Genomic DNA, 26,334 nt, shown 5'->3' with positions numbered 1-26,334 from the left:
CACATGTCACTTACATTCTAAACTCCATAAAATCACCTTAAGATGCCATTCCTACGAAAAAGAAAAGGTACCAATCGGACAAGATTCAGGGGGCCGGGGGATCTGCAAGGGCGCCACTAACTATTGGCGCACATCGGAGAATGCAGTGAAATATCTCAGCTCTCACATATTTGAAATCTTTGGATATATCTCGGATGACAATTTCATGTTCTAGATTTACGACTCGAACTTTCTCCAGACCATAAAATATACGAATGACCAGACGACAGCTTGACGTGATGGGAAAACATGACATTTTATGGTCTTGTCCAGGCTGTTATACCTGACTAGCACCGTCTTGGCTGATAAAAAGCACCGTGGTGCTTTGACATGCAACATACCCCTCAATGTGATGGGTTCTGTCACAGGACTAGAGTGTCTGACCAAATTCAAGTCACCTTGGGGTTTTAAGAGGTCCTGACTTGGTTCGGAACATTTATGTCGATCATATGTGCTGACTGGATTTGAGCTCCAACCATTTGTCTCAAGTAGTTTGGAACTACGGAGTAGAATATACCGAATCATACCAAAGCATAGGGAATTCTACTATGCATATACATTATCTATCATTTCTATACTCTAAGTACTCCATAAATGGTGCCATATTATATTATTCTATGGCCTTGGAAATGGATTGGATATCTATACATACAACTGCCCTAAACTTTGTATGCTGGATCAATCGACCTTCCATCAACTTTGTTAAGAATCAGTTTGTCAATATCAAAGTCCTGGAGTAGTCGTACCTAATACACTCAGTAGCTGCGATATGACATTGGGTCATTTGACTTACATTGACAGCAGTGATCGGTGGTGCTCCCTCTTCCAGAAGACGGATGAAGCAACTACTTCCACACTCCCCACAGAATTGATGCTTCGACCTGTGTTTGGCAAAGAGATAATCTTTTAATGTATCGCCTTTTTCGATGGTAAAATCCTTGTTGAATGGATAAACAAGCAAATAGCCGTTCTTCGTGCAGATGGAACAGTTGCAGCTATTGGTCGGGTACTCAGGCAGAGGAGGGGATAAGGTGAAGTTGAACCGCACAGCACCGCAATGACAATTGCCGGAGTGAGAGCTACTCACACCGGTAGGGGTTGGTGGAAATGTCATAGTAGAAGTTGATGTACTCTGTATAGAGTGCTGTTTTTTGGGAGGTGCCTGGGTTTTAACGGGAATTAACTTGATGCCGGGATTTTCCCAAAAGGACAATTGTCCGCATTCACCTGTGATACACTTATTTGTTCTCGTTTCTATAGAACGTTCTGGACATTCTAACAAGTTTTCACGGGATTTATCTAAAGTACGAATAAGTTCCGCTTGCACTCACCCCTTGATACGGGACACTCCACTCCCAGGCATATACTCGATATCAATTTAGATGCCTACATTTCATATTGCATCGAATAATTTGCTTTCGCTCCAAAATCACTATTTATCCTTCCAGAAGCCAGTCCAGATTAGTCAAGCGTTCCTCCTATTGATGTAGGCCAAAGATGTCACATATAGATCCCAAATGGTATAACTAGGCTATGAGACGCACTCGAATTACTAGAAATACCCCGGAGCAGGTATAGTCAATATGTCATCGCAAAACAGGAAATTTCCTTCAGGTTTCCTGCAAGCATCTTGAAGAGCACCATACCTCTTGCTGCAAAACGTGGCTCGCCTTGTTCCCGGACTGTTTGAACATTGAGCGCTCAAAAGTCCAAAGTATCAGTACTAGTGGATGAGTTAGCAGTTGTAGGAGTACCTAGATAATAAAATATATCGTCTGTGTGATTCATAGTCAAGGCATAGTTCCAGCTTCCTGTTAAATGGGACATATCGAATTGAAATGCAGTAGATACAAATAGAAATAGAAGAATATCAACATTGGAAAATCCCACCTGGTATGTGGAGGGGCTGATTCAGCGGGCCGACCCCGGGGGAAAAAAGGTTGCAAGGAGTCATCGCTCCCCTCCACTGTTTCACCTTATTCAAAAGGGCCCAATTATTCAAGGGGATATAGTTCTCCTCAACCTTTTTCTCTAGTATACTACACATCTACACATCATGGCCACACCGTTCCTTATCTCCTACCCCTCCTCCCCCACCTCCGACTCCGGACTTTCGCTCAAGCAGATCTCCTACTTCGGCCGTGTACTGATCAAGGTCTCAAGTCTCGCCCAGGCAGAGCAATTCCTGCGTCAGAACTTCCGCACCCTTGATGTCTTCGTCGATGCAACTGAGATCTCCTCCGCTGGCGATCTCGTCGATATCCTCAACGCCGGTGCCGCCAAGATCTTGATTAACTTGGACCAATTGACCACTCTTTCCGAGGAACAATCCGTGCCCTCGTCCCGTCTACTCGTCAATGCCCTGTCAGACTCCCAGCTGGATACTTTCCAGCAATGGATTGCTTCCAATGCCGAGCGCAGCGAAACTAGTGTCTGCACTGCACCTTCCACCATCCCCGCCGCCGCCGAGAAATTGAAGATTAGCTCGGACTCCCCACGGCTCTTCACCACCTTCGGTACTCAAACAGTTTCAGAGGATGCCATTACACAGGTCACAAAGCAGGGTGCGATTGCTATCATTCCCTCAGAGGTATTGACCGTCGAGCGGGATGTGGCTGGCCAGATCTCTGCCGCTAAGCTTATTGCATCTACCGCTGTTACTGACCAGGCCAATGGCTTGTATGCCACTTCTGTCACTGATGAGCGGGGAGCTTGTCTGGGCTTTGTTTGGAGCAGTGATGAGAGCATTGTCGAGGCCTTGCGTACTGGCACCGGTGTTTACCAGAGCCGGAAGCGCGGTTTGTGGTACAAGGGTCAGTCCAGCGGGGATGTGCAGGAGTTGATCCGCATTGGCTTCGATTGTGATTCCGACTGTTTGGTATTTGTTGTTAAACAAATTGGACGTGGTAAGAACCAGCTCTCTACAATGGTGGATGATGTCTGTATACTGACCATGGTGACTCATTAGGATTCTGCCACCTTGGTACTGAAACTTGCTTCGGCGCGTCTACCGGTCTGTCTCGTCTCCAAAAGACTTTGGACGCCCGCAAGGCGGATGCTCCGGCTGGATCATACACCGCGCGTTTGTTCAATGAGCCCAAACTCATCGATGCTAAGATCATGGAGGAAGCTGATGAGTTGTGCCGTGCGGAGACCAAAGAGGAGATTGCGTTCGAGGCTGCCGACCTGTTGTACTTTGCCCTGACCAAGTGCACTGCTGCCGGTGTTAGCCTGGAGGATATCGAGCGGAACCTTGACCTCAAGAGCTTGAAGGTCAAGCGTAGAAAGGGTGACGCGAAGGGTCCTTGGGCTGAGAAGGCTGGCCTGGCCAAGCCCGAGTCAAAGCCTGCTCCTGCCCCTGCACCCGCCCCAGTCGAGGATCGTACATCTCGGATTGAGATGAAGCGTGTGGTCACCGCCACTACTACTCCCCAGGTGGTCACTGATTACCTCAAGCGTCCTTCCCAGAAATCCAACGAGGCCATCGTCAACCTGGTGAAGCCAATCATCCAGGACGTCCGCGATGGCGGCGACGCCGCAGTACTCAAATACACCCACAAGTTCGAGAATGCCACATCACTCACCTCCCCTGTTATCCACGCGCCATTCCCTGCTGAACTCATGAAGCTGTCCCCTGATGTCCAGGAGGCAATTGATGTCAGCATTGGCAACATCGACCGCTTCCACTCCGCACAGATGGGAAGCAACGAAGCCCTCGAGATGGAGACCATGCCCGGTGTGGTCTGCTCTCGCTTCTCGCGCCCTATCGAGCGTGTGGGTTTGTACATCCCCGGCGGTACCGCTGTGCTGCCCTCCACTGCTATGATGCTGGGTGTTCCTGCCATGGTGGCAGGCTGCAAGAAGATCGTCCTGGCCTCACCTCCCCGCTCTGACGGCAGCATCTCCCCCGAAATCGTCTATGTCGCCCACAAGGTCGGTGCTGAGAGCATCGTCTTGGCCGGTGGTGCCCAGGCTGTGGCTGCCATGGCCTACGGTACCGAGAGCATCACCAAGGTCGACAAGATCCTTGGTCCAGGCAACCAGTTCGTGACAGCCGCCAAGATGTTCGTGTCCAACGATACCTCCGCAGGCGTCAGCATCGACATGCCCGCCGGTCCTAGCGAAGTCCTCGTGATCGCCGATAAGACCGCTAACCCGGCCTTTGTTGCATCCGACCTTCTCAGCCAGGCCGAGCACGGTGTCGACTCGCAGGTCATCCTCATCGCCGTCGACTTGAACGAGGCCGAGCTGAGTGCCATTGAAGACGAGGTCGATGCCCAGGCCAAGGCCCTGCCACGCATGGATATCGTCCGCGGCTCCCTCGCACACTCCGTCACCTTTGTCGTGCGCGACATCAACGAGGCCATGACCCTCAGCAACGACTACGCGCCTGAGCACCTGATCTTGCAGGTCGAGAACCCCGAGTCTCTTGTCAAGGATGTTCAGAACGCTGGCAGTGTCTTCATCGGCGCCTGGACCCCCGAGAGTGTCGGTGATTACTCCGCTGGAGTCAACCACTCACTTCGTAAGTGCTTTACCTCTTTATTTTCCTGCTCGAATATTGCTAACATATCCCTTCCCAGCTACCTACGGCTACGCCAAGCAGTACTCGGGTGTCAACCTCGGCTCCTTCCTGAAGCACATCACCAGCTCAAACTTGACCGCCGATGGCCTGCTCGGTCTCGCCAAGACGGTTGAGACTCTCGCCGCTGTGGAGGGCCTTGAGGCGCACAAGCGCGCCGTAAGCATCCGTGTTGCCCACATGAAGAAGAACCAGTCATAGGCCATGCAGACCGTATATTTCTCTTTCTTTTCGTTATGATGGGATGCGCCATGAATAAAAGCACATATGAAAGCAAGTTGGTCACCAATTGAGCTTAAAACAGTCAATATCATTTGAATATTCTAAAAATTAATTCCGGTAGATCAACATCCCACTTATCTGATCTGATGTCTATCTACCTAATGACGTTGGGCTCCACTCGAAATTTCAAACATTTTATGTAGATGAAAAAATATGATAGAATTTAATCAGATTAAAGCCAGACACCTCTAGCATAATTTTGTATCCCAAAAAAGAATCTCAAAGCTCAGAAACAAATGCAAAGACCCAATAGCCCCACTTCCGTCATGAAAAATTGAAAAGGTAGCCCACCTGGGCACAGTCGTTAAGTACGCAAGTTTTATATCTCAAAACTGCGCAACATCATTCAGAATCTGAACCTCCTGGCCAGGCTTAAAGGCAGGAAGACCCATGTAAGGACAACCGTCACAACGGAAGGCATCACCCAAAGCACAGCTTCCACAAGAACCAGTCTTGCCCTGAACGGTGAAGTCCAACTCAGCCAAATCGCCCGTATCCAACTTCAACACGTTCAATTCTTTATCTGCGTTTGCGCGGCGCTCTTTATCCTCTGCCTCGAGCTTGTCAGCTAGACCACATGTGCAGTCCTTGCAGGCGCGTCGCCGACGGCCGGTCTTCGGTTGGCACTCTGGAGCTGAAAATAGTGTTAGATGATATAGATCTTGTGGGAATGCAATATTTGAAGGTGTTGACATACGCGGCATTATGGGTCTTGTTAAATCCTCCTCAGAGAGGAGCGTATCTTCATTAATAAGCTCGTCATCATCGTCGCGGTCGTGATTCGTCGGCACGTCTATCCCCATCGGTGCTGCGAATCCTGTAGGAATACTAGGGACTGCGGTTGGTGTAGGCTTATTCTTTTTCTTCAGGCCGAATTTTAAAGGGACAGCGGCGGAGGGATCGAAGTTTGGTTTCTCGAAGCCGTTATCGGACTGCACGAGACCGGCCAGAATGGCTTCCATTGAGTCGGAGGCATTGAGAGCTGAGTCTTGGGATTGCAGCTTGGCGCCCGCTTTCATGGCGGGGACTAGAGTGGCGTATACATCTCGAGTGAGGAGTTGCAGCGCCTCGGAGCGCCGTGAGCCGTCTGTGTCGGTAAGGATGAGGACGAGATCGTAAGTTGTTGCGGGGAGAGATACGACGCCTCTGGAGAGACGGTCGAGCATTTGTAGGTCTGTGGTTGAGCGGTCAAAGGTGCTAAAGAGGCCGCGGAGTTTGTCCTCTTGAGTAGCGATGGAGGGGGGTGCCAGGAGGAGGGTGCGCTTGGCCTGGACGGGCTTGGGCGAGGAGAAATCCACGTCCATATCGTTTGCGTCAATGGTCACAAATGAAGGAGCCATCTTTATATTTTTGTGTATGAAGGAAAAAAAAGTGAAGGAAAGAAGATAACCCTTGGAGGGGTGGCAAATGATTATTAAGCGTGGGTGTCGCCCGCCGATTAGGCTCCGGGGCCTATCAACGATGGTGTGATTACTCCGCGGCATCGATTTGATATTGGAATGACTGAATGACTCTTATCATGTCTTATTCCGATCCTACTTACATATGGGGATATGGACTTGATATAGCTTTCACTCCATAGAACCCTCATCCATACAGCCTGGATGTGAAATTAAAATATCAGATAAGCCCTAACTTTACCTCCTAAGTGCGCAATTGAATACCCACCAGCTCCCAAATCAAGACCTACCCTCGAAATTCCTCAGATTTTGACTAATGGCAAGGTGATAAGTTGAAATATCTCATCCTGCATTTGCTCGCTTTCCAGTGTAGATTCTCTGGTACCAGGCTAAAGGAGACATGTCTTGTTATCTTCTCGTATTCTGCACCGCTTTCTTTGCTCCTCCGCTACTTGCAAGAGGCGAGTCGCAGTCTTTATATTCACACATCCATAGATGCCTCCAGACGATCGTCATAATCTGGTATATGTAGTGCTTCTAGTGTCTGGCATAAAGATAGTTCGTCTAGAACGAGGGCTCTGTCGATATCCCCAGCTGGCTCTACTCTTCCAACATGCTTTATATCGCTGGATGCGTGTTTCATGGTGTAGCTATATCATCCATGCTCAGGATTACTGTATGCAGGTCGTCCAGCTATCACCTGACACACAAGGCTCTTGGTGGTGTTACTAGGGGTTTCCAGGAGTGATGACCAGGACTGAAGTGGGTTCCTTGGATGTTACTGTATGCGCCGGACTGCCTCTATGGTGGTTGGTATCAATATGTACAAAAAAGATGATAGCGAGTCATCACTCATAAACTCCGTCGAAACAAAGACACTCAGCGCTTGCGCTCACGGATCTTCCACTTGATTCCGTCCTTGTTGGTGCCCCCCACAGAATTTTCCATCTTGGCCCGCTGCCAGTCAAGCTCTTGCTCTGCCGTCTGGATTTCAGCGTATTGCTTGCGCAACGCAGTCAACTTGTTGTTACGAGCCTCGATGGCTCGTTTCCGGAGCTTGCGAGCGCGTCGAGCATCCGCAAGTGCTTGTCGCTCAGCCAAAAGCTGCTTAGGTGTCTTGCGGGTGTTGCTTGACGTCTGGTCTTCTTCCTCTGAATCCTGAGCAGATTCTTCTTTTTGTATCCTCTGCTTCTTCATTGCCAATTGGTCTTGTCGGTCCTCGGCAAACACGGTCCTGGTTGGTTTCGGTTGCACCGGGGCTCCGAAATCGAAATCGGAATCGTCGTCGAACCCGTCATCCTCATCGCTCTCCTTGCCCTTTTTCCCATCATTTTTGCCAAGGGCCTTGTTCATGCCATCTTGCAGTTGCACTTCGCGCTCCAGGCGCTCAATCTCGCGGCGCACCCGCTCGCCAACTGTCCGAAGATAGCCCTTATCTTGAGTCTTGAGCAGCTTGATTGCCTCATGGCTCAATCCCCGCGCTGTGGCAGAGTCGCGTGCTGTGCCTGCACCACGTCCGTGCCGACCCTGGGTCCGGTTCTTGTCTCCCATCATACCGAAGGCGAACTCATCGGGGTTGCGATCCCGCACCTTCTCTTCAAGGCGCTTCAGCTTAGCCTTCTTGGCATTGTAATCTTTGGCACGGAGCGAGTAATCCTGTTGAAGTTAGAACCCTTGTCTTCGAATTGACCAAGAAAGAAAGCATGGATCATTAATAAACAACCCAAACGTTCCTCCGCAAGAACTGACCTTGTGTTTCTCGAGAAGACCCCATTTCTCACGGCCCTGAATCTGGCCACGCTCTTTGTGGTTCCGCCGTTGGACGGCGTTGCGCATGGACGACATGCTGAGCTTCGGTGTTGCTAATTTCCGAGGCTATAAATGCAGTACGAGAAATAGTAGATGAAAGAAAAAGATAGAAAAACAAGAAAACGTAGAAGTCTCGAGCACAAGAGTGTAGTCAAAGTCGAGATGCAAAGTCGGAGAACTTTTTTTTCTGATTCTGCCAATAGTAACATTCTCTCCGCCTGAGCTCGGCTCACTCGCAATCAACACTCCCACTTGGTCTCGAACTTCTCTACAAAGCCATTCAGTAAAACCCTCTTGAAACTACTTCGGCCTTTCTCGATTCCATTTTCTGAGCTCTACAGCAGCCCAGCTCACATATTGCCCCTCAACAACCAGAACCAATCCCCCTCCAAAGCAATCTCTCCGATCGAACCATCCCATACATTCAGCCTGGTCAACTTCGATCTTTGAGATCGACATACAGTCCCAATGGCTACATCTTCCACATCTCCCGACACCTCTTCAACAAGTGTACCTAATGGTACAACCAAACAATATAATCTTCGCAATCCGCTTCCGCTCTCAGCCCCCCAAGAACAAGAAGTGAAACTGCTGTACTACAAGCGAGTGCGCGCCCATTGCGCCCCCGAGATTAAAGGTAGGCAATTTGCATTGCTTCCCATGCAAAACCATTACGTCTTCGCAAATAATGCATACTTTTGAACTTGCAACAGCCGGTAATGGGTCTCAATCGGAGGAGCAACTCCGGCACCCATGGCCGCGATCCACTTCCTATACTTCAAAGCTGTGTGGAACAATCTACTAACCAAATTGTGATGTAGCATTCGCCGAGTGTGCCGTTAACCGCACTGTCACTGCAACATGGGTCTGCCGCCAGCAACGCCTCGCAATGAATTCATGCATGGTCGCCCACGCGAAGCCGGAAGAAGAGGACCGGGCACGTGAGGAATGGTTCGCAGGGTACGAGGAACGGCGACGCGCGCGCGAGGAGGAACTTGCACGTGTTGAGAAGCGGCGTGCGGAAGTTATTAGCATGATGCGCGAGGATGAAGCGCGGACGCGAGCGGCTGGAAAATGATTGGAGATTTTCCTTTCTTCCACATATCCATCCCTCTCTCGCTCTCTTCCTTTCTTGTGTGAGTATTTCTTGTCTATATGGGTTTCGGCGTCTTGAGTATTCTGCTTCTTGCGTTTCTCCGAGGTCGGAGGGCGAGACTTTCGTCTTTGGGCCAAGTGTTTAGGGGAAGGAAGCTGTTGGACTCTTACCGGACCTGACTGCCTGATCGGCTGGGCCTTGTATATCCAAAAGTACTCGGCCCATAAATCACAGCCCCGGCGGCCCAGCCTGGCCTTCTTTCCGCCCTTGGTTTGTTGCACAGATATCAGACTGGTCCCGCCGGCCAGATCGGCCCTGGACTTTCTTGGCCAACCCGGACTCGGACTTTATATCTTTTTGCCTCTCTCTCTCTCCTCACGGCGCACAAAGGCAAACAAAGCAGGCGTTTTGTTGGGCATCTTTATTACATTGCATGATCATCCCGAATGCGGAGCGATGGGATGGATTTGAATTATGTACAATATACAGACAATTGCATATCTTGGTTTAATTGACCAGACGGATGTCTTCTTCATTGATTTATTTGCCTTTTATGATCAGGCGAGGGGACTTTGACCCCAATTTGTAAACACGAGTCATGAAATAGATGCTTTCCATGATAGAGAAACCCAGGACCCCGTCCTATGACAGATTAAAGAAAAGGAAAATGACAACACCAAGCGCCAGAAACACCACCAGCCTAAGGTCAAAGGCAGAAGAACCCCCGGACGTATTTCCTTAAACATCAGTCATGTTCCGGTCCTCGTCCCCATCGCCTGCCTCGCCCATAGTGGTATCTTCACCGAAGATATCTTCCATTTTGCCATCATTATCATCCTCGTCTTGATTATCTTCAGCTCCATCACCACCGACACCCTTCCCAGCACCGGGCTGCTGCATCACATCAGGCAAATCATCTTCCTCGCCCTCACTATCCCACTCATCCTTCATATTCCAGCCCATTCCAGTGAGACAGAAGCGCTCAGGGGGCAAGCGCATGCCACCAATAACAACACTCTGGTTCGCAGCAGGAACAGCACCATTAGCACCGGCGGCAGGGTCAAAGCCGCGCGATACACCGGGCAAAGCAATACGATTCCTCTCCGATGCGACCTCCATGAGGAACTCCTTCGGCAAACCTGTCTGGAACTGGAAGTGTAAGCGGGAAGCAATGGCCAACCGCAATGCGGGTAGAGAAACACTATTCACTTCGCCGGAGCCCTTTGCGCCCGGGGTACCGTCTGTTGCAGCGGCGTATCCTTCCGTCGCGAGATGCACGGAGTCTTGTAGCACGTTGGCAGTGTAGCGGTAGGCGAAATCGAGCAATTGGAGGGGCACGCGGTCTTGGTAGGAGGTTACCCCGAGTGAGGCGAGGAGCATGTGGACCAGTCGCACATCACGTGGTCGTCGCGTTTTGCCGCTATCTTGGGTTGAGATTCCGGGCACTGGGGGCGGTTGTGGCACTGTTGTGGAAGGGCCTGTCGCTGGGACATGGGGTTGAGTCTGAGAGCTTGTTGCGGCGGGAGCGGAGGCCCCATTCGCGGCGGAAGAGGATTCGGCGGGGGGAGTGAGAGGTTGTGTCGTGGGTGCTGGACCCTGTGTTTGCACTGGGGATGCCATTTTGTCCTGGATTACTGATCAAAGATCAAGCAGGAGGCAAAGAGCGAATTGCGGTGTCGCGGTGTCGCGAAAGTGGTCGAGATATTGAATTACGTGATGATTAGAAGGCTTGGAAAAGGTAGTCTGACAGCATTCCTAGAATAATGCTCAGGGGCTAGGAAGCAGCCAAAGATATGAGCAGCGTTCAGTGTGGGGATGAAGAGAGAGAAACTGATGGTTAATTGAGGCCGAAAAGAAGCATGAGCTCCAGGGCTCCGGCCAATATCACGATTAGGTAATCGCAGTGCCTGCAGCCCTGGAGGAACAGGTCCACTCCCCTGGCCTTTGTTACAGTTACATTCTAGTTATTCCACGGTATTCTCAGATAATTCATTGAGCTATTCAATGTGTTTACACAAGTTTATTCACTTCAATGTTGTTTCATTCATTACATCCTATTCATCTTATGATCCTGTTCAACGCTCCAAGTATGTGCGCCATGAATGTACAAAACAGAAAGAAACAAAAACGCCATGAACACCATGAATGCCATGTATTAGAAAGAGTCGGGCACAGATGGCCGTGTATAATGCAGTCTCCAACTCCAGGTCTGCATGCAATAGTGTTGAACGTGGATATATCGCTGTCAGAGCAGTCTAATGCAGAATCTGACTTGGTAAAGCGCTCGCAAGACGGGTATCTATGACGCAGTAAATGCCTAGGGATCTATCCCTTTTCACAGAGGCACATCAGTAGTGTATGTTCAAGGATTTTGGGGCATCTTGGACCGGATGGGAAGAGAGGTTGTGCTCGGCTCGGCTGTTTCTTGTGGGTTCTCGGCGATAGTAGACAATTCCTCTTCACCAATATTCCCCTCTTCGGCAGCAACGTCGCCTTCCACCGACTCAATTATTGAGCCTGCTGGGTTGGACAAGGCAACCGAGTCCTGTGACATGTAGCTTGCGCCGAGATCTTCCTCGGCCAACTCAGCCTCGTCAAGGTACTCGCTGCCTTCACCCTCGCTTAGCTCTTCATCGTACTCTTCATCTTCATCTTCTTCGTCTTCCTCGTCTTCTTCGGCTAGATCTTCATCAACATCTTCGTCATCTTCGTCTTCATTCTCGCTGTCTGTGGTCGAGAAGTCGTCGAGCTCATGTGGTGTGTCTCTCCAGTATGTGAAGTCCGTATATTCCTCGCCACCGTCATGCACAAGTAGGCTGGTCGGCGGAAAGAAATGATCAAGCAGCTCTTGCATCGTCACATAACTACTTTTGTACTTGTTGAGACTAAGCAAATCCAGAGACACTTCAGCGTTGGAATTGATCGTGAAAATTCGAGTAGACGGGATGTTCACAGAACGATAACTCAATGCGTCAGTCAATCGATTTCCAAAGCCAGCGTAGAAAGGATTCTCTTTGCCGCAGAATAGGTTGAGAATATCCCGCAGGCATGCCATCTTGAAAACTTCGGGTTTTCTCAGGTAGATCTCCCGTCGCAGAGCGGCCATCGTGCGATCAGGGCTGCAGATCACTGGGCCTTTTGGCAGTCTGTATCCATCTTGGCAGATGCCGTGGAGATAGGCCCGTGTGGTATCTGTCTGGCCTACAGACCGGCTCGTAAGATACATGATATTATACCCATTGTTGACAATGTCGGTGTACAGCTTGGCGACTCCTGCATGTGTCCAATCCCGTCCAATCATATTGAGAACATGTCCCAACGCATCCGACTTGGTAATCGTTCCATCAATATCAGAAATCACGATCGGGGTGTTGCCATTCCACAGATACATGTTTGCTGTGCAAATAGCTCTGTTGACGCTGAAAGACATCGTGTTGGCGCCGGGTTTCAGTTGCAGGGCCTTAAGTTGATCGCTTGTCAAGCGGAGCGTTTTGGCGTAATTCCGAGTTTCAACGGGGAAATAATCATGTAAGGGTGAGTGGGGAGGTGTGGGAAAGCCCGGTTGGACATCTGATTTGGTTCGATGATGGCGCGTAGTCAACGATGGCTCGGAGACAGCGTGTTCACCTTCGCTGTGGTATCCAGGGTCGGAAATAGCATCATCGTTCATCCCTATGTTCGGCCGCATCGAGTTAAGAGTGGCTCTCCGATCAGCCAGTTCCTTTGACTCTTCGCTGCTGTATATCCATAGATTGCCATGTTCGTCGGCTCCAATGAGTGCACCGATATCATAGCTTCCTTCAAGCTCTTCTGCAAGAATCTTGCGCGCAACAACCTCCGCACGAAGGGCGTCTTCTTCGTTACTTTTGTACCCAGTCATATCCAACATCAAATCTCCAGTCTCGGTGACATGTGATGGAATATTGGAACCAGACAACTTCTTTGACAGCGAAATGGCACGGGACACCGCTTCCTGGGGAGACAGAGGAGGGCTACGAGAGCGGTTCTCTGTTTCGCCCGCGATTCCTTGGGGTCCGTCGTCCCCATTTGCAGACTGTTTGGATAGAGAGAGTACAGGAGGGCGGCTCGTAAGCACATTGTCCGACATTGTGTGATCAAGTAGCGGTTTAGCACCCAAGGAGTCATGCCGTGGACGAGTCACATCGGATTCCTCGGGAGATCGCGATAAAGGGGTTATTGTCCCTGTTACAACGGTTAATAACGAGATGCTTAAGTGTTGAAACTCTGGAAGGGATGGGGATCTGTCCCTACCTAAATCTGTGTTTGCCCGTAGCGGGTTCGATGACATTGCCATCGGCGGAGGAGTCTTTGCGCCCTCTGACAATGCATCACCATTTCCTTTGTCCAAATCAAGGTAATCTGGTTCCTGCAGCGAAGGTGGGAAATCCGGCTCGCTCTGTGCTCTCGGACTCGCTGTCGGAGATACCAACGGCGAGGTCTGCAAGGATGCGGGGATGTCATCGGTCGTTTCAAAAACAAAGAACGCCTCGCCCGCCTCTCCCAGTTTCATGGCATATTCTTGTTTGACGCCATTTACCTTGAACTCCACCTTCTTCTCGAATGGACGTAAGAGCGAAAACTTGCCAAAGCGGACATGAAAGGGCGAACAAGCGAGGGTTCCTGGAAAGAGAAAAGCCAAATCAGTATCGTGCGTGAATGCCACCTTTCGAGCAACTGTAAATACCATCTTCTTGTTCTATGACAATGACATCAATAGCCCCGCTAAGGGTGGCCGGGTTGATAGAATTCCATGTCTTGGAGACGGAACCACTTATAGAGCGATAGAGCTGCATCCCGCCAAATGGTGTCTAGCACCTCTGACAGCGGTGTTGGGTAACGTTTCAGGCCAATGCAAAGCAAATTTAGAATACAGAGAGGCAAAAAGAAGGTATGAACGGTCAAAAAAAGACTGAGACAGGTTCTTTTGGAGAATCGGGAAGTTAATCCTTTGGCCCATGTGACTGACACTTGGAGACTTAAGTGGACGCGGCTACATAACCACCGTCACGGGACAATATCAACGCAATATTAGTGAAAGAGTTATGGAGTGTCGGCCTAATTAAGAATATACATAAGTTATTCCGAATTACTCCGTATTTCCAACATTTGTTGGTTTCGTCAACATTCAACGCCCAACAATTCTGATTATGTCAGCCTTGGGGAATGCCGAGGTCTTGTGGCGGCTGATCTCCATTTTGGCGCTAAACCATTTTGGGGTGACCAGTATTCTAGATCACGTGTTCATATCCCACCGCCCACTCCAAGCATTGGGGCGATCCTTGCAATTCTCTTGTATCCCCGCTGCCCACGTCCAATGGGTTACAGACGTTGGGATGTATGAGCCGCTATACTTTGCATTTGACGCTTACCCAGCAGTGGTTCCTCGCGTGAGAGTGCGGGGCGTCATGGCCCTCTTTCTCGCCGTCTCGATATTGTGGGCTTTGATCTGGTTAGTCTTTTTCTGTTCCAGCGTTCCCTTTGCTCAGCTAACCGAATGTATGCAGGCTACTCTATCGTGCCTGGCAAGTCTGTCAGACTTCAAATGATGTCTTGGTGGAGAAGCTCGGTCTCGATATCCCTCCGCCGCCAGAGGTCACTCTCGAAGAGATCACAGCTCGTGAAATCCGCCTTGCATGGAAACAGCCCGACTTCCATAACTCAATACATAAGCATATCATTCAAGTTAATAATGTGAAAGGTATGTTATAGGCTTTGGTTCTTTCCGTCACTAAACAAAGCACTAACGATCTATAGTCGGCGAATCCAAACGAGCAGAAACAGCGGTGGAAATATCAAATCTATTACCTGGGAACATTTATCACATTTGTGTCCTCTCCGTTAGTGCCGCCAATTTCCAGACCCCCAGTGCGATTCTTCACGTCCGAACAAAATCTCTTCCCCTGTCCGAAGCCCAGCAGAATGGCAACGCCGGAGGTCCAACTATCCGCGCCTCAATCCCCAGATCTACAGTAGGCCTGCCAACACCATCTGCCCCAATAATGTCTCGCGAGCATAGTGCAGGTCAATTACCAGGGAAACGGCCCTCAGCAGGACGGAAAATTTCGCCCGCGGCTGGAACTACGGACGTTTCGCATGGTAATTTTGAAGAAACATTCAAGACCAGGGCAAAGACTGCGAAAGATGAGACTTTGGAGCAATTAGCAGACCGCTTGAAGTCCTTACAGCACGAGAACGAGAACGTGGAGAAGCAGGGGGCAGAGGAGGAAGAAGAGCATATTGCAGTGCTGAAAGATCTTGAAAAACAGCGTAGTGAATTGCGGAAGCGCGTGAGGGAGAAGGACGAAGCAAGTGGTGATTTGAAAAAGCATGTCTACAAGTTAGAAAGCGTCAACCGAACCGTGCAGGGCGAAAAGTCCAAGCGGATGAGACTTCTTCAGCAAAAAGAGGCGGAGCGCAAGAAACGCAAGGATGACATTCTGCGATGGCAGGAGAAGATCTCGCGCATGAACTCTGATGCTTTACAGGCGAAGGATGACAAGGCCAGAATTGAAGAAGAAGGGACGATACGCGCAGATGAGGTCCGAGCCAAGATCGCGAAAGAGCAGGCGGAGATGAAGACGATCGATGATGAGATTCAGGATAAAGGAGGTCGGGTTAAGAAGCTCGAAGAAGAAAGAATGGGATTGCAAGAAGGGGATAGTGAAGATGGCAAGGAGTTGGATCGGATCGACAACGAGCGAGCTCGTCAGTGGGAGCACAAGCTGGGTAACCTACATGCACGTTATGCCACACTTGTCAATCTGCACGCGCAAGCCCAGCAACAATATCAAGAAGCCCAAGAACGCCTAAAGTGGCTTACAGCCCAACGACCCAGCAGCTCAGGACCCTTTGCCTTCCCGACCTTGGATCTCGATATGTCAAATACTGCCACCATTCGGCCTCGTCGCCATCGCAGCTCACTCAACAGCAATATGTCTTCCCCCCTGAACTTCCCGGGTGTCGAAACGTTTCCAAATACCGTCAACTACAACCCATCCGGTCATTCACCTACATTTGCTCCGAGCTCTGCATTTTTCAATATCAATAACGGCATGGCCCTTCCAGGCTTATCTGACCCCCCGGAAATCATGCGCTCGGATACGGAGGTTGCTTTCAACAACCCGCAAATGAGTCCCCGTGCCGATGCCCTCTTGCCATCTGATCTCCTTGGTGACGAGGAATCGCCAGAATTCCCACGATCTATAACTCGCCCAAGGTTTACAAATCTGGAAGCATCCAGTACTCCGCTAGACAACTTCGGCCACGGCCCAGTGTCGCCTGTGTCTTCAGACGGTCGAGCCGGCAGTATATTTGCCAGCCCACTAGAAACTCAAAATCGACAGGACGAATCCCAAGGTGTACATTTGTCTGCTGCTGGGGATGCACCGAAAAGCGCATCCCGAAAGCTTTCTGGCCTTTTTGGTTTCCACCGACCTCGTGGGAAAACCCTAGCAGATGAATCTCCTATGCTGGGTAGTTTGAAACCCGGCCAGAGTCAATCCTTCCCACGCAATATTGATGAGCTAGATCCAATCGGTGCACGCCGACGACGATCAAGCTATACTGGAAATTGGGCAAACCCAATGTCATTGTTCCCTCGAAGCAACACGGCTGGTGTGACCATGGACAGCTCTTCCGATCATGCACCCTCGCGGCGAGCTGCTTTCTCGAATATCTTCTCATCCAGCAAGTTTGGCTTCGGTGGTGCTGGCACCCGTGGGAATCCCGATCTTAGCAGTGGATACAATCAATTCAGTCCTCGACATGATCCTATTGATCCATCATCACTTCTCGGGGGCGTTCGACGCGGTTCTCTGTCCCCACGACCTTCGTCGACTTCATTCGACACACCGAATCAGCTTCCGCACCCCTCGACAGATAACCGCCATTTCGGGTGGCCATCGACTGAGAATGCTGGGCACCGCAACAGCCCGCTTGGCTTCGACTGGGCCGCGCGATCCAATTGGTCTCGAGCTCCCTCTCGGCGACCTTCAATCCAGTATGGTTCGTCAGGTCATCTTCCACTCGGTCTAACCGGCGAGCCTGATTTTGTGGAGGACACGTTTGACCGCCACCATCGACCCCTTCAGGCACCGATTGGCACTCGCCCGTCATCGTCTCATCGACCGCTAACCCCAAAACTGAATCCCGCTGCTCCGTCGTTCACGGCGGTTTTCACGGACGAGAAGTCGGAAATAGACACAGGCAAGGGCAATGATCCTGACAGCCCATTTGATCTTCACGAGTACGATGGATCTCCTTCGGAGTCTCGCACATCTCGCTCCATCTCCCTTTTCACTGGTGATTCGTATGAATCGTTGGAGCGCATGCCATCCGGGACGTCCATGGACAATGCCTCTAAGGAGTCGTTTATTCGAAAGATCACGCGCAAGGGCAGTTCCAGCAAGTTCAGCTCATGGAAGGACCGTTCGGGACTTTTCTTTAAGAAAGGTGAATCCTCGCAAGGTGATATTGACGAGGATGCGGCCAGCGAAGCGCAGCTCGGCAAGAGTGTTGATAGCACTGTCTCAAGTGTGACATCTGCCGACCGCTCAACCCGCAGCAGCCTAGGATTCTTCTCTCGTAAGTCTCGCAAGTCTGACAAGGCTAGCGAGACTAGTGAGCGAGCCAGTGAGACTGGCGATGAAGAGATTCCTGAGGAGACTGAGAAATCATGATTCTCACATGTATCTATAGACCATCTTGGTTCTGTCCTTTCACTTTCATTTCCTAGATTTCAAAGCATCTCCCTTGGGGTTTTTGATACGCATCTCAACAACATATTAGTTTTATTTACTTTTTGATTCTGCTTACCAGTTGCTTGAATATTTCTAATGTAGTAGTGGTGGTGAATCTATATTTTTATCCAAAATCACTCCAAATCCTCCAAAGGCATAGAATTCCTCTTAACTGGGGCAAATGCGGGCGGGCAGAAATCGCCCACACAAAATGACTTCCATTCTCTGGACATATTTATCACTTAACATCAAACTCTTAGAACAATGGCGAACTCAAGGTAAGCATTGAAAATTTAAAAGAGATTCAAAACTAACAAAGTACATACAGGTTTGAGTATGTCAAGTCCTTCGAGCAGCCGGACGTGCTGCTCCCCAATACGTGGATTGTGGTCCGCATTGATGGACGAGGATTTCACAAGTGAGTCCCCATCTCTCGTTATGGAGATGTCCCTATGCATGAGCAACATTTTATGCAAGAAGGAAACACGGCATCTATACATCCGTTTTTCTGTGGCTGTCTTTCAAGGATATGCTGTTATGGCCCAACGCAACGCATCCATCTCTATATTCAGAGTTTAACATAAATAGACTCTCTGACCACTACGCTTTCACGAAACCCAATGACCGCCGGGCACTGGATCTTATGAATGCTGCGGCAGTTGAAGTCATGAAAGAGCTTCCAGACCTATGCATCGCCTACGGAGTCAGTGATGAGTTCAGGTATGTGCAACTCGTTTCATCGCTATCCTCGCGATTACTAACAGTACTCAATCAGTTTTGTCTTCCACCCTAGCTGCCAACTTTTTGAGCGGCGCAACGGGTGAGTAATTCCTCTTTGCTTCCTTCTTCTGCGGTGCAATTTGCAAGAACGGCCGTTGACGGGACCGCTTCCGTCCAGAAAACTAGTGACTACCATCGTGTCTACATTCACGGCACACTACATTTACAAATGGAGCGAGTACTTCCCCGAAAGACCTCTCCTGCCACCATATCTGCCCTCTTTTGATGGGCGTGCGGTCATCTACCCAAATAGCCGAATTCTCCGCGATTATATGAGCTGGAGACAAGTTGATTGTAAGTGACTTTGTCATAGCAATATGGCCTTACAATGCCCTTGATTTCGAACCATATCAGGCTAACAAAATCCCAGGTCACATCAACAATCTCTACAACACTACCTTTTGGGCAATGGTGTTGCAAGGTGGAATGAGTAACACAGACGCCGAGCAAGAGTTAAAGGTAGGTTATTGTTCTTTCAATTCGAAGGACAGGCAATTGACTTGATATCAGGGCACTGTGTCTGCCGACAAGAATGAGATTCTCTTCAAACGGTTTGGAATCAACTACAATAACGAGCTGGAGATCTATAAAAAGGGCACTGTTCTTTATCGCCAGGTATGCACCAATTTCTACGCCGTGTTCCTTTCTGTCTCGACCAGTTCTGACATTTTTTCTCAATAGTACGAGCTGGAGGAACCTAAGGCTACAAAATCACCTACAGATGAAGACACACCAGTGGTGGAGTCTAAGCAGTCAAGGTCACAGCAAGACAAGATCCGCAAACTCCGCCGGAAAGCACAGGTCGTGATTGACCATGTCGATGTCATCAAAGATGAGTTCTGGGAGAAACGACCGTGGATTCTATCCGGTACTCCTGGAAAAATACCAGCGTAACTTAGCTCCAGCACAAAATGGAAAAATGGACATTTACATTTCCCGTTGAGTAATGAGTTCGCCAAACAAAAAGGGTATCTTGATTTCTAGATGGCGTAAGAGAAAACAGGTATATGCAGAATTTTGTACATGGTCCTGACATGCATGTGAAGCGCTCCAATATCAAAATGGTCACAAATAGACAACAACATCAGGCTTTGGCTTCCTTCTTCTCCTTCTTCTCCTTTTTAGACTTCTTTTTTGAGTCTTCAGCAGCCACATCACTCCCTGTGGTCTTGGTCTTTTTGCTCTCCTTCTTTTCCTTTTTCGCCGCCTTCTCTAACCGCGCAACAGCCTCATCTGTCTCCGTAGTCTCCGCCCCAGTCTGATCAGATTCCTGATCCATTGAAGTAGGCGTTGGATATTCTTCCTCAGAAGCAGTCCGCTTCTTCTCCTTCAAAGCCTTCTTCGCAAGCTTCTCAGCAAGCTTCTTCTCCTTCTTCTCAGCCTTCGCAGCCCTCTTCACACGTCTCCCCTCCTTCCTCTCCGCCTTCTCCACCTTCCGCGCAGCCTTCGCCAGTTTCCTAGCCTTGCGATCAAGCCCGTCATCCTCATTCTCGCGCTTGCGCTTCGACTTGGACGTAGATGTCCCGGTCTCATCCTGCTTCTTCTCTGACCCTTCAAGCGTACCAGCCAACCCATCTCCGCGCACAAAATGCCGATAAAGCTCGCTCGTCAGCGCATTGTTCTCCCGCGCAGAGGTAGCCTCGAAACTATCGTTCCCGACGCCCTTCAGGGCATCTTCGAACCCGCGCAGCCACCACTGGTTCGTCGGGTCTTTTGTCGTCTTCTTGCCCACGCCGTGGTTGTTGGCTTTGCGTGATACGAGAAGCGGTCGTGTGAGGCCCAGCCCGCTATGTGCTCCGGGTCGTTTGTTTGGGTTCAGTGGGTTGCCGGGGCCGGACCAGCCGTGCTTGATTAGGTAGGCTTGGGCGTCCATTTGTGTGTGTTTGCCCTTAGAGGTGTATGGTTTCGGAAACGGAATTTGGCTTCTGAAATGGACGTTTTGCGGCTTGGGTATATATTTTGTATCTTGTGGAATTGGAGGGAAAGTAAGTCCGGGAAGTCCCTTGTGCCTGGAGAAAAGTTTCGATACGGAAAAAAAATATTAAAGATAAGACTTGACACCTCAGGGATCAGGCCAAAAGTGGCTTCAATCCGAGAACGTTCCCGGTTCGATCCCGAGTGCATCTACTCTTTTTGTTTTTGATCTTCAATTCTAGAACAATAAATTCTTTCTTGCATTTTAGAAAGAAGAATATCTTAACCCATACATGTATCAATTGGGTTCAATTGGTAATATTCAGGGTGGATTCAATCCATTCAAAATTTTATAAAACTAGATATATAGAGGTCGGCCCAGGAATATATTTCCAAGTTAGATAGTGCTGATCTTAGCAACCAACTTGTTCGACATGATACAATAATTCGAATAATAACGACATAACCTCATATGATTCAAGTGCAGGACTATCTATTTTTATAAACGCCCCAAACACCCAATGATACACAACAGACCACCAGCAGCAAATGCATTCACCCGCTGTACACAGACTAGTACGGCTTGAACCTATCCTTCTTCTTCTCCTTCGGCCGAGCCTTTGCAGACACGGACTGGACTGGAGCATCACTCTCCTCAGAAGGTCTCCATGCGCGCACGAAGCCATCCTCACCACATGTGAAAACCGATTGACTCTGAGGAAGTAGTTGGATTAGCAAGGGTTATAAAGAAGGAAAGCCAAAATAGCCAAACAGATATAACACATAAGAAACATCCCCTGAAAAACGTACCTGTTCATCTAAATACACCGAGCGCACAACCTCCTCGCAATGAGCACGGGGCAAGCGCCAAAGGTTATCCCGGTCCAACTTCCACGACGGGCTAGAAACAAGTGGGACAAGATCGAGACGGTTGTCACTGCAAGACATGAATTAGCAAACACCCACGAGCCCAGACCACGAAAAACCGAGAAAAAACACAAGCACAGCACGTGTGCGGGCCATGCCTCCTTCCCCCGAAACACAAAAAAAAGTCAAAAACGAGGACAAAATACGTACATCTTATTACCAGCAGCAATATACGGCCCCTGCGCACCGACACACAGCTGCGCAACATACTCGCAGCTTAGCGGGTCGCGCACGTCGCCAAAGTGCACGGGCTCGGGCTCTTGCGAGGCATCGTCTGGGTCTGTGGCCGGGTACACGGAGAAGTGCTCGTCGTGGCTGAGGGCGAAGATCGTGCGTTCCGACAGGAACCCGGCATGATGTACGGAGCCGTGGTTAATCACTTGCACCAGGGCTTCGTCTTCGTCTGTTACGGTTGTATCATAGATGTTCACTAGTCCGTCCGTGCTGCCGGAGAGTAAGATGTTGCTGCGCGTCGGATGATATTGGAGCTGTGTACCACCGGTAACAGGCAAGGTGCCGATGTAATGGTTAGTCTGGCTGCTGCATGTGGGCATTGGATGGAGTGAGGGATGTTGGAGGGGTCGGGCTTAGAATGCGAGGTACACTTACCTCGGTGATATCGTCGTTGTGGCTCTCCACATATTGAAGGCGGAATTCCTTGGGGGACCGGATATCCCTGGTTGTTGGTTAGTGGGACTGTGATTTGATAATAGCAGTTGTTTTTTTTTTTTTGTCTTAGGGTTGGAAGACATATCCCGATCCAATTATCGAATGATAATTGCTAGGCCCATTCAAATTAAAACCGAAGTACAAGATGAAACCTACCAAAATGCAACAACCGCCTGTGAAGAGACAAGCTCCGTTCCCGCAACAATAGCGTTTGTCTCTGGGTTACAAGCCACAGACAGAACAGGCGACTTTTTCGCTAGACAGAAAATCTATTAGCATTTGATAGTCAAAACACAAGCCAAGACCACGCTTGAATCAAAGCGTTGATAAATTCCCCGAAAACCAGTAACAGCCCACCGGAAATGCAGTAGCCAAAGCTAGAATGGCCCTTGTCCCTTGTTACGGCAGCAGGTTCCCGAAGACAACCTAAACAGGCAATATACGCATAACTCCCCCAAAAAGAAAACAAAAAAAAAAAAAAAAGCTTAACCGAAACAAACTCACCCGTTTCCATCTCCACAACTGGACTCCCATTCCCAGCCCGAGGATCCCAAACCTTCACCTTACCATCGCGGCCACCTGTAGCCAGCAGGTGGGACTCACCCATGGTGAAGCTCCGCAGGGCAGTGATACCGCCATTGTGAGCAGTGCTGGAGATCACAGACCCACGATCGAGATCGGTGGCGTCAAACACGCGCAGCGAATCATCTGACGAGATTGCGGCAAAGGTTCCCGGCGCTGATGGGACGATCGAGTAGATGTAATTATCCGCTGGTAGCGACAAAGTCGATGAGGCTACTGCTTTAAGTGTGTGCATTGTAGAATTTGCTCAACCCGATCACTTTGAATTTGATATAGAGATTAATATCTCTGGGTGGTTATTTTTCCGTTCCGCGTGTTGTTGAAGATATTTGAGTTTTATATGTTTTAACTCCTTTGAGGTTCGGAGTTTGGGAAAATTTCCTAGTGGGGCACCCAATATTATGGCACAAGTCTACCCAACTATACATAAGTACTTAATTAAAATGTAAAATATTCCCTGTAAAACCAATTGAAAACAGAATGGAATTTGTTTCTTGGGGAAATATTGTACATTGAACATTGACTGTACAATGTAGGCTTAGTACCAACAATGTAAGTACCTAAGTACCATGCACTCTGAAGCCCAATCCCAATACCAAGATTGTTGGGATCAAATATCCAAGTCGGCGACCTTAAACCCCGGACAGTTCAGCGCGACAAGCGCATTGAAATATTCTGAATCTCTACATATCGGTATATACGGGGAGTATGTACGATGCAAGGGAGACACAGATCTCGGGATTTGGCGCTATGACCATATATAATAGGGTAGAAGGCAGAGATTCCCAAGGTTCCCGACATTGGTAATCCCCGGTGGAATATGTATTAGTAAGACCCGGGAAACTGGGAAGCCCAATGGGGAAAGACCCATCATTTTCGGGTTTGGGGGAATGTTGACACGTATAATGTCAGTTTGTAAGTCGTATTGTTGAAAATCATGAAAATCACGAGTCAGGACCCAACAGAGTGGTCCCGCGGTCTTAGGGTCATTCTTACATATCACAAAAGCACCGAACCTAGTAAATGATTACCAAGGCCAAGGTGCCGCTAACGTGCCAAGACGTGGTATCCCACTTGATTCGTTCTAATGTCGCATCCACGAACCCGGGGATTTGGATTACGGTGAGGGGATACCAATTTTATGTCTAGAATGATAGATAAACATTCTCTTGTGTACTCCGTATATGTAAAGAAATTTACTCCTGTACGGAGTACTCCGTTAGCCTTCACTATACCTTAGTGTTCCAGTCCGTTGGGCCTAACTATTGAATCCAAAGGCGGAAATGGTAGGCCCAGACGGTCCGCATCCCGCTAGAGCGTGGGTCAATGTCCACTTCCTCCGAGAATCATAGCCCTGACAGAATACAGAGAATACAGATATCTTCACTTATATTACACACCTCCAGGGTGATGTACGTTAAACATCTAAAGCTCTGATTGGTTTAACTTCTTCCGGTGTTCTGGGATTCCTTTGCATGTGTACAATCCAATATATATATATATAAAAATGTAAAAAAAAAAATATAGAATATAAAAACATATTAAATATTTAATATAAAAATAAAAATAAAAATACTAAATTGACTAATATATCATATATAATATAAAAAAAATAATATTACTATTTAAGTACACTAAATACCCAGTAGCGCGGGTCGTTTCCCACTTGTACTTCTGCACAGAACCTTGAAAGTGTTTCTGCACATCTTCCCCCTCTCATCCTTTCCTTTCTGTCTCTCTCTTTTTCTCTTTGCTTTACCCCACTAGAGAAACAGCTTTATAACCTCACGCTCTGAGATCCTTGAACTGCTTCTATCTGAGCTTTGGGATCCTTCATCCGACCGTACCTATTCGCCCTACTCTTGCCATTTAGCCACTCGTGTGCTTTGCGTTTTAGCGTCTCGGAACTACTCTGATCTGTTCTTTTCTTCTATTTTATGACTGGCATGATCAATTTAAAACTGCCTTAATATCTGTGCAATCATTTGGTGGCCAATATCAGCATGTCATACAGAGAGTCATCTAATTCCTTTCCTGTGCCTGACCGAACATCGCTACCGAAAATGTTTACGAACGGGGATACCAGGTTGCGGCATCTGCCTCCCATAACTTCTCCACCCCCACCCAAACGGTACAAGTCCGAGACGGTCCCAGCCAGCGAAGCAGGCCACTCTAGATACTACTCCCACTCTGTGGCATCAACTGATCGAGTCCGATCACGACAACCGTCTTCGGCCATGGACTTGTATACGCTGATCGACAGAGATCCAGAGGATAAAGATCCTCGCAGGAATGGTCGCTTTACCAGCAATGGCTCGGTAGCCACACAGGCATCCCATACCTCGAATACATCTCAAGTATCGCGATCCTCTCCGATCATAATCTCCGATCGCAAGTACGTCACTCCACACTTCAATCGTATAATTCAATGACTGACCTATATTCGAATAGGATGCCCGAGAAATATCCGCATCACAAAGAGAATGGTCGATTGTACCATGGCTATCGGAAAGGAGTCTACCCGCTCCCATGCGATGAGGAAGAACAGGACCGTCTCGACATATTCCACAAACTGTTCACGGTTGCACGAGCCGAGGATGGCTTGATCTATGCACCACACCCCCCGGGGTCCAAGATCCTTGACCTGGGCTGTGGAACGGGCATATGGAGCATCGAAGTTGCGAACAAATACCCCAATTCCTTCGTGGTTGGTGTTGACCTTGCTCCAATACAACCGGCCAATTTCCCAAAGAATTGCGATTTCTATGCCCCGTTCGACTTCGAGGCCCCCTGGGCCATGGGAGAGGATTCATGGGATATCATCCATATGCAAATGGGATGTGGTAGTGTCGCAAGTTGGCCAAGTCTCTACCGACGAGTCTTCCAGCATCTCCGGCCTGGCGCCTGGTTTGAGCAAGTCGAAATCGATTTCCGCCCTCGCGTTGAGGACAAAGATGGCGAACCGGGACGCGCTATGGCTAGCTGGTACGCGACCTTGAAGCATGCGACTGAAGCTACTATGCGGCCCCTAGCCCACAGCTCGAATGAGACGATCCGGAATCTGCAAGAAGCAGGCTTCACCGAGATCGACCACCAGATTGTAGGATTGCCCATGAATCCATGGCATCCCGACTCCCACGAGCAGAAGGTTGCGCGCTGGTACAATTTGGCTATCTCCGAGAGCGTTCAGCCAATGTGCCTGGCTCCATTCAGCCGGGTTCTTTCTTGGTCTAGGGAGCAGATTGACCGCATTGCATTCGACGTCAAACAAGAAGCTTTTGACAAAAAGATCAAGACATACAACCTTCTCCACATTTACCAAGCGCGGAAACCTGTCGAGGAATAAACTAGTGAATTCCACCCACGTGGCATCCGACCAAAGGGCAGCTCCTTCAATTTGGAGGTGATCTTGACAGTGTTAGCTCTATTGCCCAAAAAAATACCCGCTTGATCAAAATCAAAATAGACCGGGTCCCCCACAGACTTTGGCTGGCC

The 26,334-nt window shown here is 49.2% G+C and overlaps 11 protein-coding genes across 11 annotated transcripts; 5 read left to right on the top strand and 6 right to left on the bottom strand.

Annotated features, from left to right (window-relative positions):
* Window positions 1-2,095: 2,095 nt before the first annotated feature.
* Window positions 2,096-4,822, top strand: PGRI_043880 (histidine biosynthesis protein HIS4; the record flags this gene model as incomplete). Its single annotated transcript, XM_040792101.1, has 3 exons — window positions 2,096-2,945; window positions 3,008-4,564; window positions 4,623-4,822. 3 exons carry the CDS (start codon window positions 2,096-2,098, stop codon window positions 4,820-4,822), a joined length of 2,607 nt encoding a protein of 868 aa, XP_040649157.1.
* Window positions 4,823-5,229: 407 nt separating this feature from the next.
* PGRI_043870 (Cytokine-induced anti-apoptosis inhibitor 1) lies at window positions 5,230-6,243 on the bottom strand (the record flags this gene model as incomplete). The annotated part of the gene is made up of 2 exons (XM_040792100.1): window positions 5,230-5,537; window positions 5,601-6,243. The coding sequence occupies 2 exons, from the start codon at window positions 6,241-6,243 to the stop codon at window positions 5,230-5,232; spliced, it is 951 nt and encodes a 316-aa protein (XP_040649156.1).
* A 939-nt stretch (window positions 6,244-7,182) lies between these two features.
* On the bottom strand, window positions 7,183-8,148 carry PGRI_043860 (rRNA-processing protein UTP11; the record flags this gene model as incomplete). Its single annotated transcript, XM_040792099.1, has 2 exons — window positions 7,183-7,959; window positions 8,053-8,148. The coding sequence occupies 2 exons, from the start codon at window positions 8,146-8,148 to the stop codon at window positions 7,183-7,185; spliced, it is 873 nt and encodes a 290-aa protein (XP_040649155.1).
* Window positions 8,149-8,580: 432 nt separating this feature from the next.
* On the top strand, window positions 8,581-9,190 carry PGRI_043850 (uncharacterized protein; the record flags this gene model as incomplete). Its single annotated transcript, XM_040792098.1, has 2 exons — window positions 8,581-8,749; window positions 8,934-9,190. The coding sequence occupies 2 exons, from the start codon at window positions 8,581-8,583 to the stop codon at window positions 9,188-9,190; spliced, it is 426 nt and encodes a 141-aa protein (XP_040649154.1).
* Window positions 9,191-9,946: 756 nt separating this feature from the next.
* On the bottom strand, window positions 9,947-10,828 carry PGRI_043840 (putative transcription initiation factor TFIID, 31kD subunit; the record flags this gene model as incomplete). The annotated part of the gene is made up of 1 exon (XM_040792097.1): window positions 9,947-10,828. One exon carries the CDS (start codon window positions 10,826-10,828, stop codon window positions 9,947-9,949), a length of 882 nt encoding a protein of 293 aa, XP_040649153.1.
* Window positions 10,829-11,570: 742 nt separating this feature from the next.
* On the bottom strand, window positions 11,571-14,022 carry PGRI_043830 (putative lipin Smp2; the record flags this gene model as incomplete). Its single annotated transcript, XM_040792096.1, has 3 exons — window positions 11,571-13,411; window positions 13,481-13,849; window positions 13,914-14,022. The coding sequence occupies 3 exons, from the start codon at window positions 14,020-14,022 to the stop codon at window positions 11,571-11,573; spliced, it is 2,319 nt and encodes a 772-aa protein (XP_040649152.1).
* A 354-nt stretch (window positions 14,023-14,376) lies between these two features.
* On the top strand, window positions 14,377-17,907 carry PGRI_043820 (Fibronectin type III domain protein; the record flags this gene model as incomplete). Its single annotated transcript, XM_040792095.1, has 3 exons — window positions 14,377-14,678; window positions 14,734-14,927; window positions 14,984-17,907. The coding sequence occupies 3 exons, from the start codon at window positions 14,377-14,379 to the stop codon at window positions 17,905-17,907; spliced, it is 3,420 nt and encodes a 1,139-aa protein (XP_040649151.1).
* Window positions 17,908-18,231: 324 nt separating this feature from the next.
* Window positions 18,232-19,641, top strand: PGRI_043810 (tRNA guanylyltransferase; the record flags this gene model as incomplete). The annotated part of the gene is made up of 8 exons (XM_040792094.1): window positions 18,232-18,245; window positions 18,296-18,385; window positions 18,556-18,687; window positions 18,743-18,787; window positions 18,866-19,041; window positions 19,118-19,206; window positions 19,258-19,362; window positions 19,429-19,641. 8 exons carry the CDS (start codon window positions 18,232-18,234, stop codon window positions 19,639-19,641), a joined length of 864 nt encoding a protein of 287 aa, XP_040649150.1.
* Window positions 19,642-19,831: 190 nt separating this feature from the next.
* PGRI_043800 (uncharacterized protein) lies at window positions 19,832-20,620 on the bottom strand (the record flags this gene model as incomplete). Its single annotated transcript, XM_040792093.1, has 1 exon — window positions 19,832-20,620. The coding sequence occupies one exon, from the start codon at window positions 20,618-20,620 to the stop codon at window positions 19,832-19,834; it is 789 nt and encodes a 262-aa protein (XP_040649149.1).
* A 614-nt stretch (window positions 20,621-21,234) lies between these two features.
* PGRI_043790 (WD40 repeat domain-containing protein) lies at window positions 21,235-23,074 on the bottom strand (the record flags this gene model as incomplete). Its single annotated transcript, XM_040792092.1, has 6 exons — window positions 21,235-21,375; window positions 21,472-21,598; window positions 21,739-22,076; window positions 22,198-22,264; window positions 22,414-22,513; window positions 22,762-23,074. The coding sequence occupies 6 exons, from the start codon at window positions 23,072-23,074 to the stop codon at window positions 21,235-21,237; spliced, it is 1,086 nt and encodes a 361-aa protein (XP_040649148.1).
* Window positions 23,075-24,902: 1,828 nt separating this feature from the next.
* PGRI_043780 (class I SAM-dependent methyltransferase) lies at window positions 24,903-26,185 on the top strand (the record flags this gene model as incomplete). The annotated part of the gene is made up of 2 exons (XM_040792091.1): window positions 24,903-25,234; window positions 25,291-26,185. The coding sequence occupies 2 exons, from the start codon at window positions 24,903-24,905 to the stop codon at window positions 26,183-26,185; spliced, it is 1,227 nt and encodes a 408-aa protein (XP_040649147.1).
* Window positions 26,186-26,334: the final 149 nt, after the last annotated feature.

The sequence above is a fragment of the Penicillium griseofulvum genome, assembly GCF_001561935.1.
Source record: "Penicillium griseofulvum strain PG3 chromosome Unknown contig_90, whole genome shotgun sequence".
Lineage (NCBI taxonomy): Eukaryota > Fungi > Ascomycota > Eurotiomycetes > Eurotiales > Aspergillaceae > Penicillium > Penicillium griseofulvum.
The sequence above is the reverse complement of the archived record's forward strand: the minus strand, read 5'-3'. Positions and strand labels throughout refer to the sequence as shown.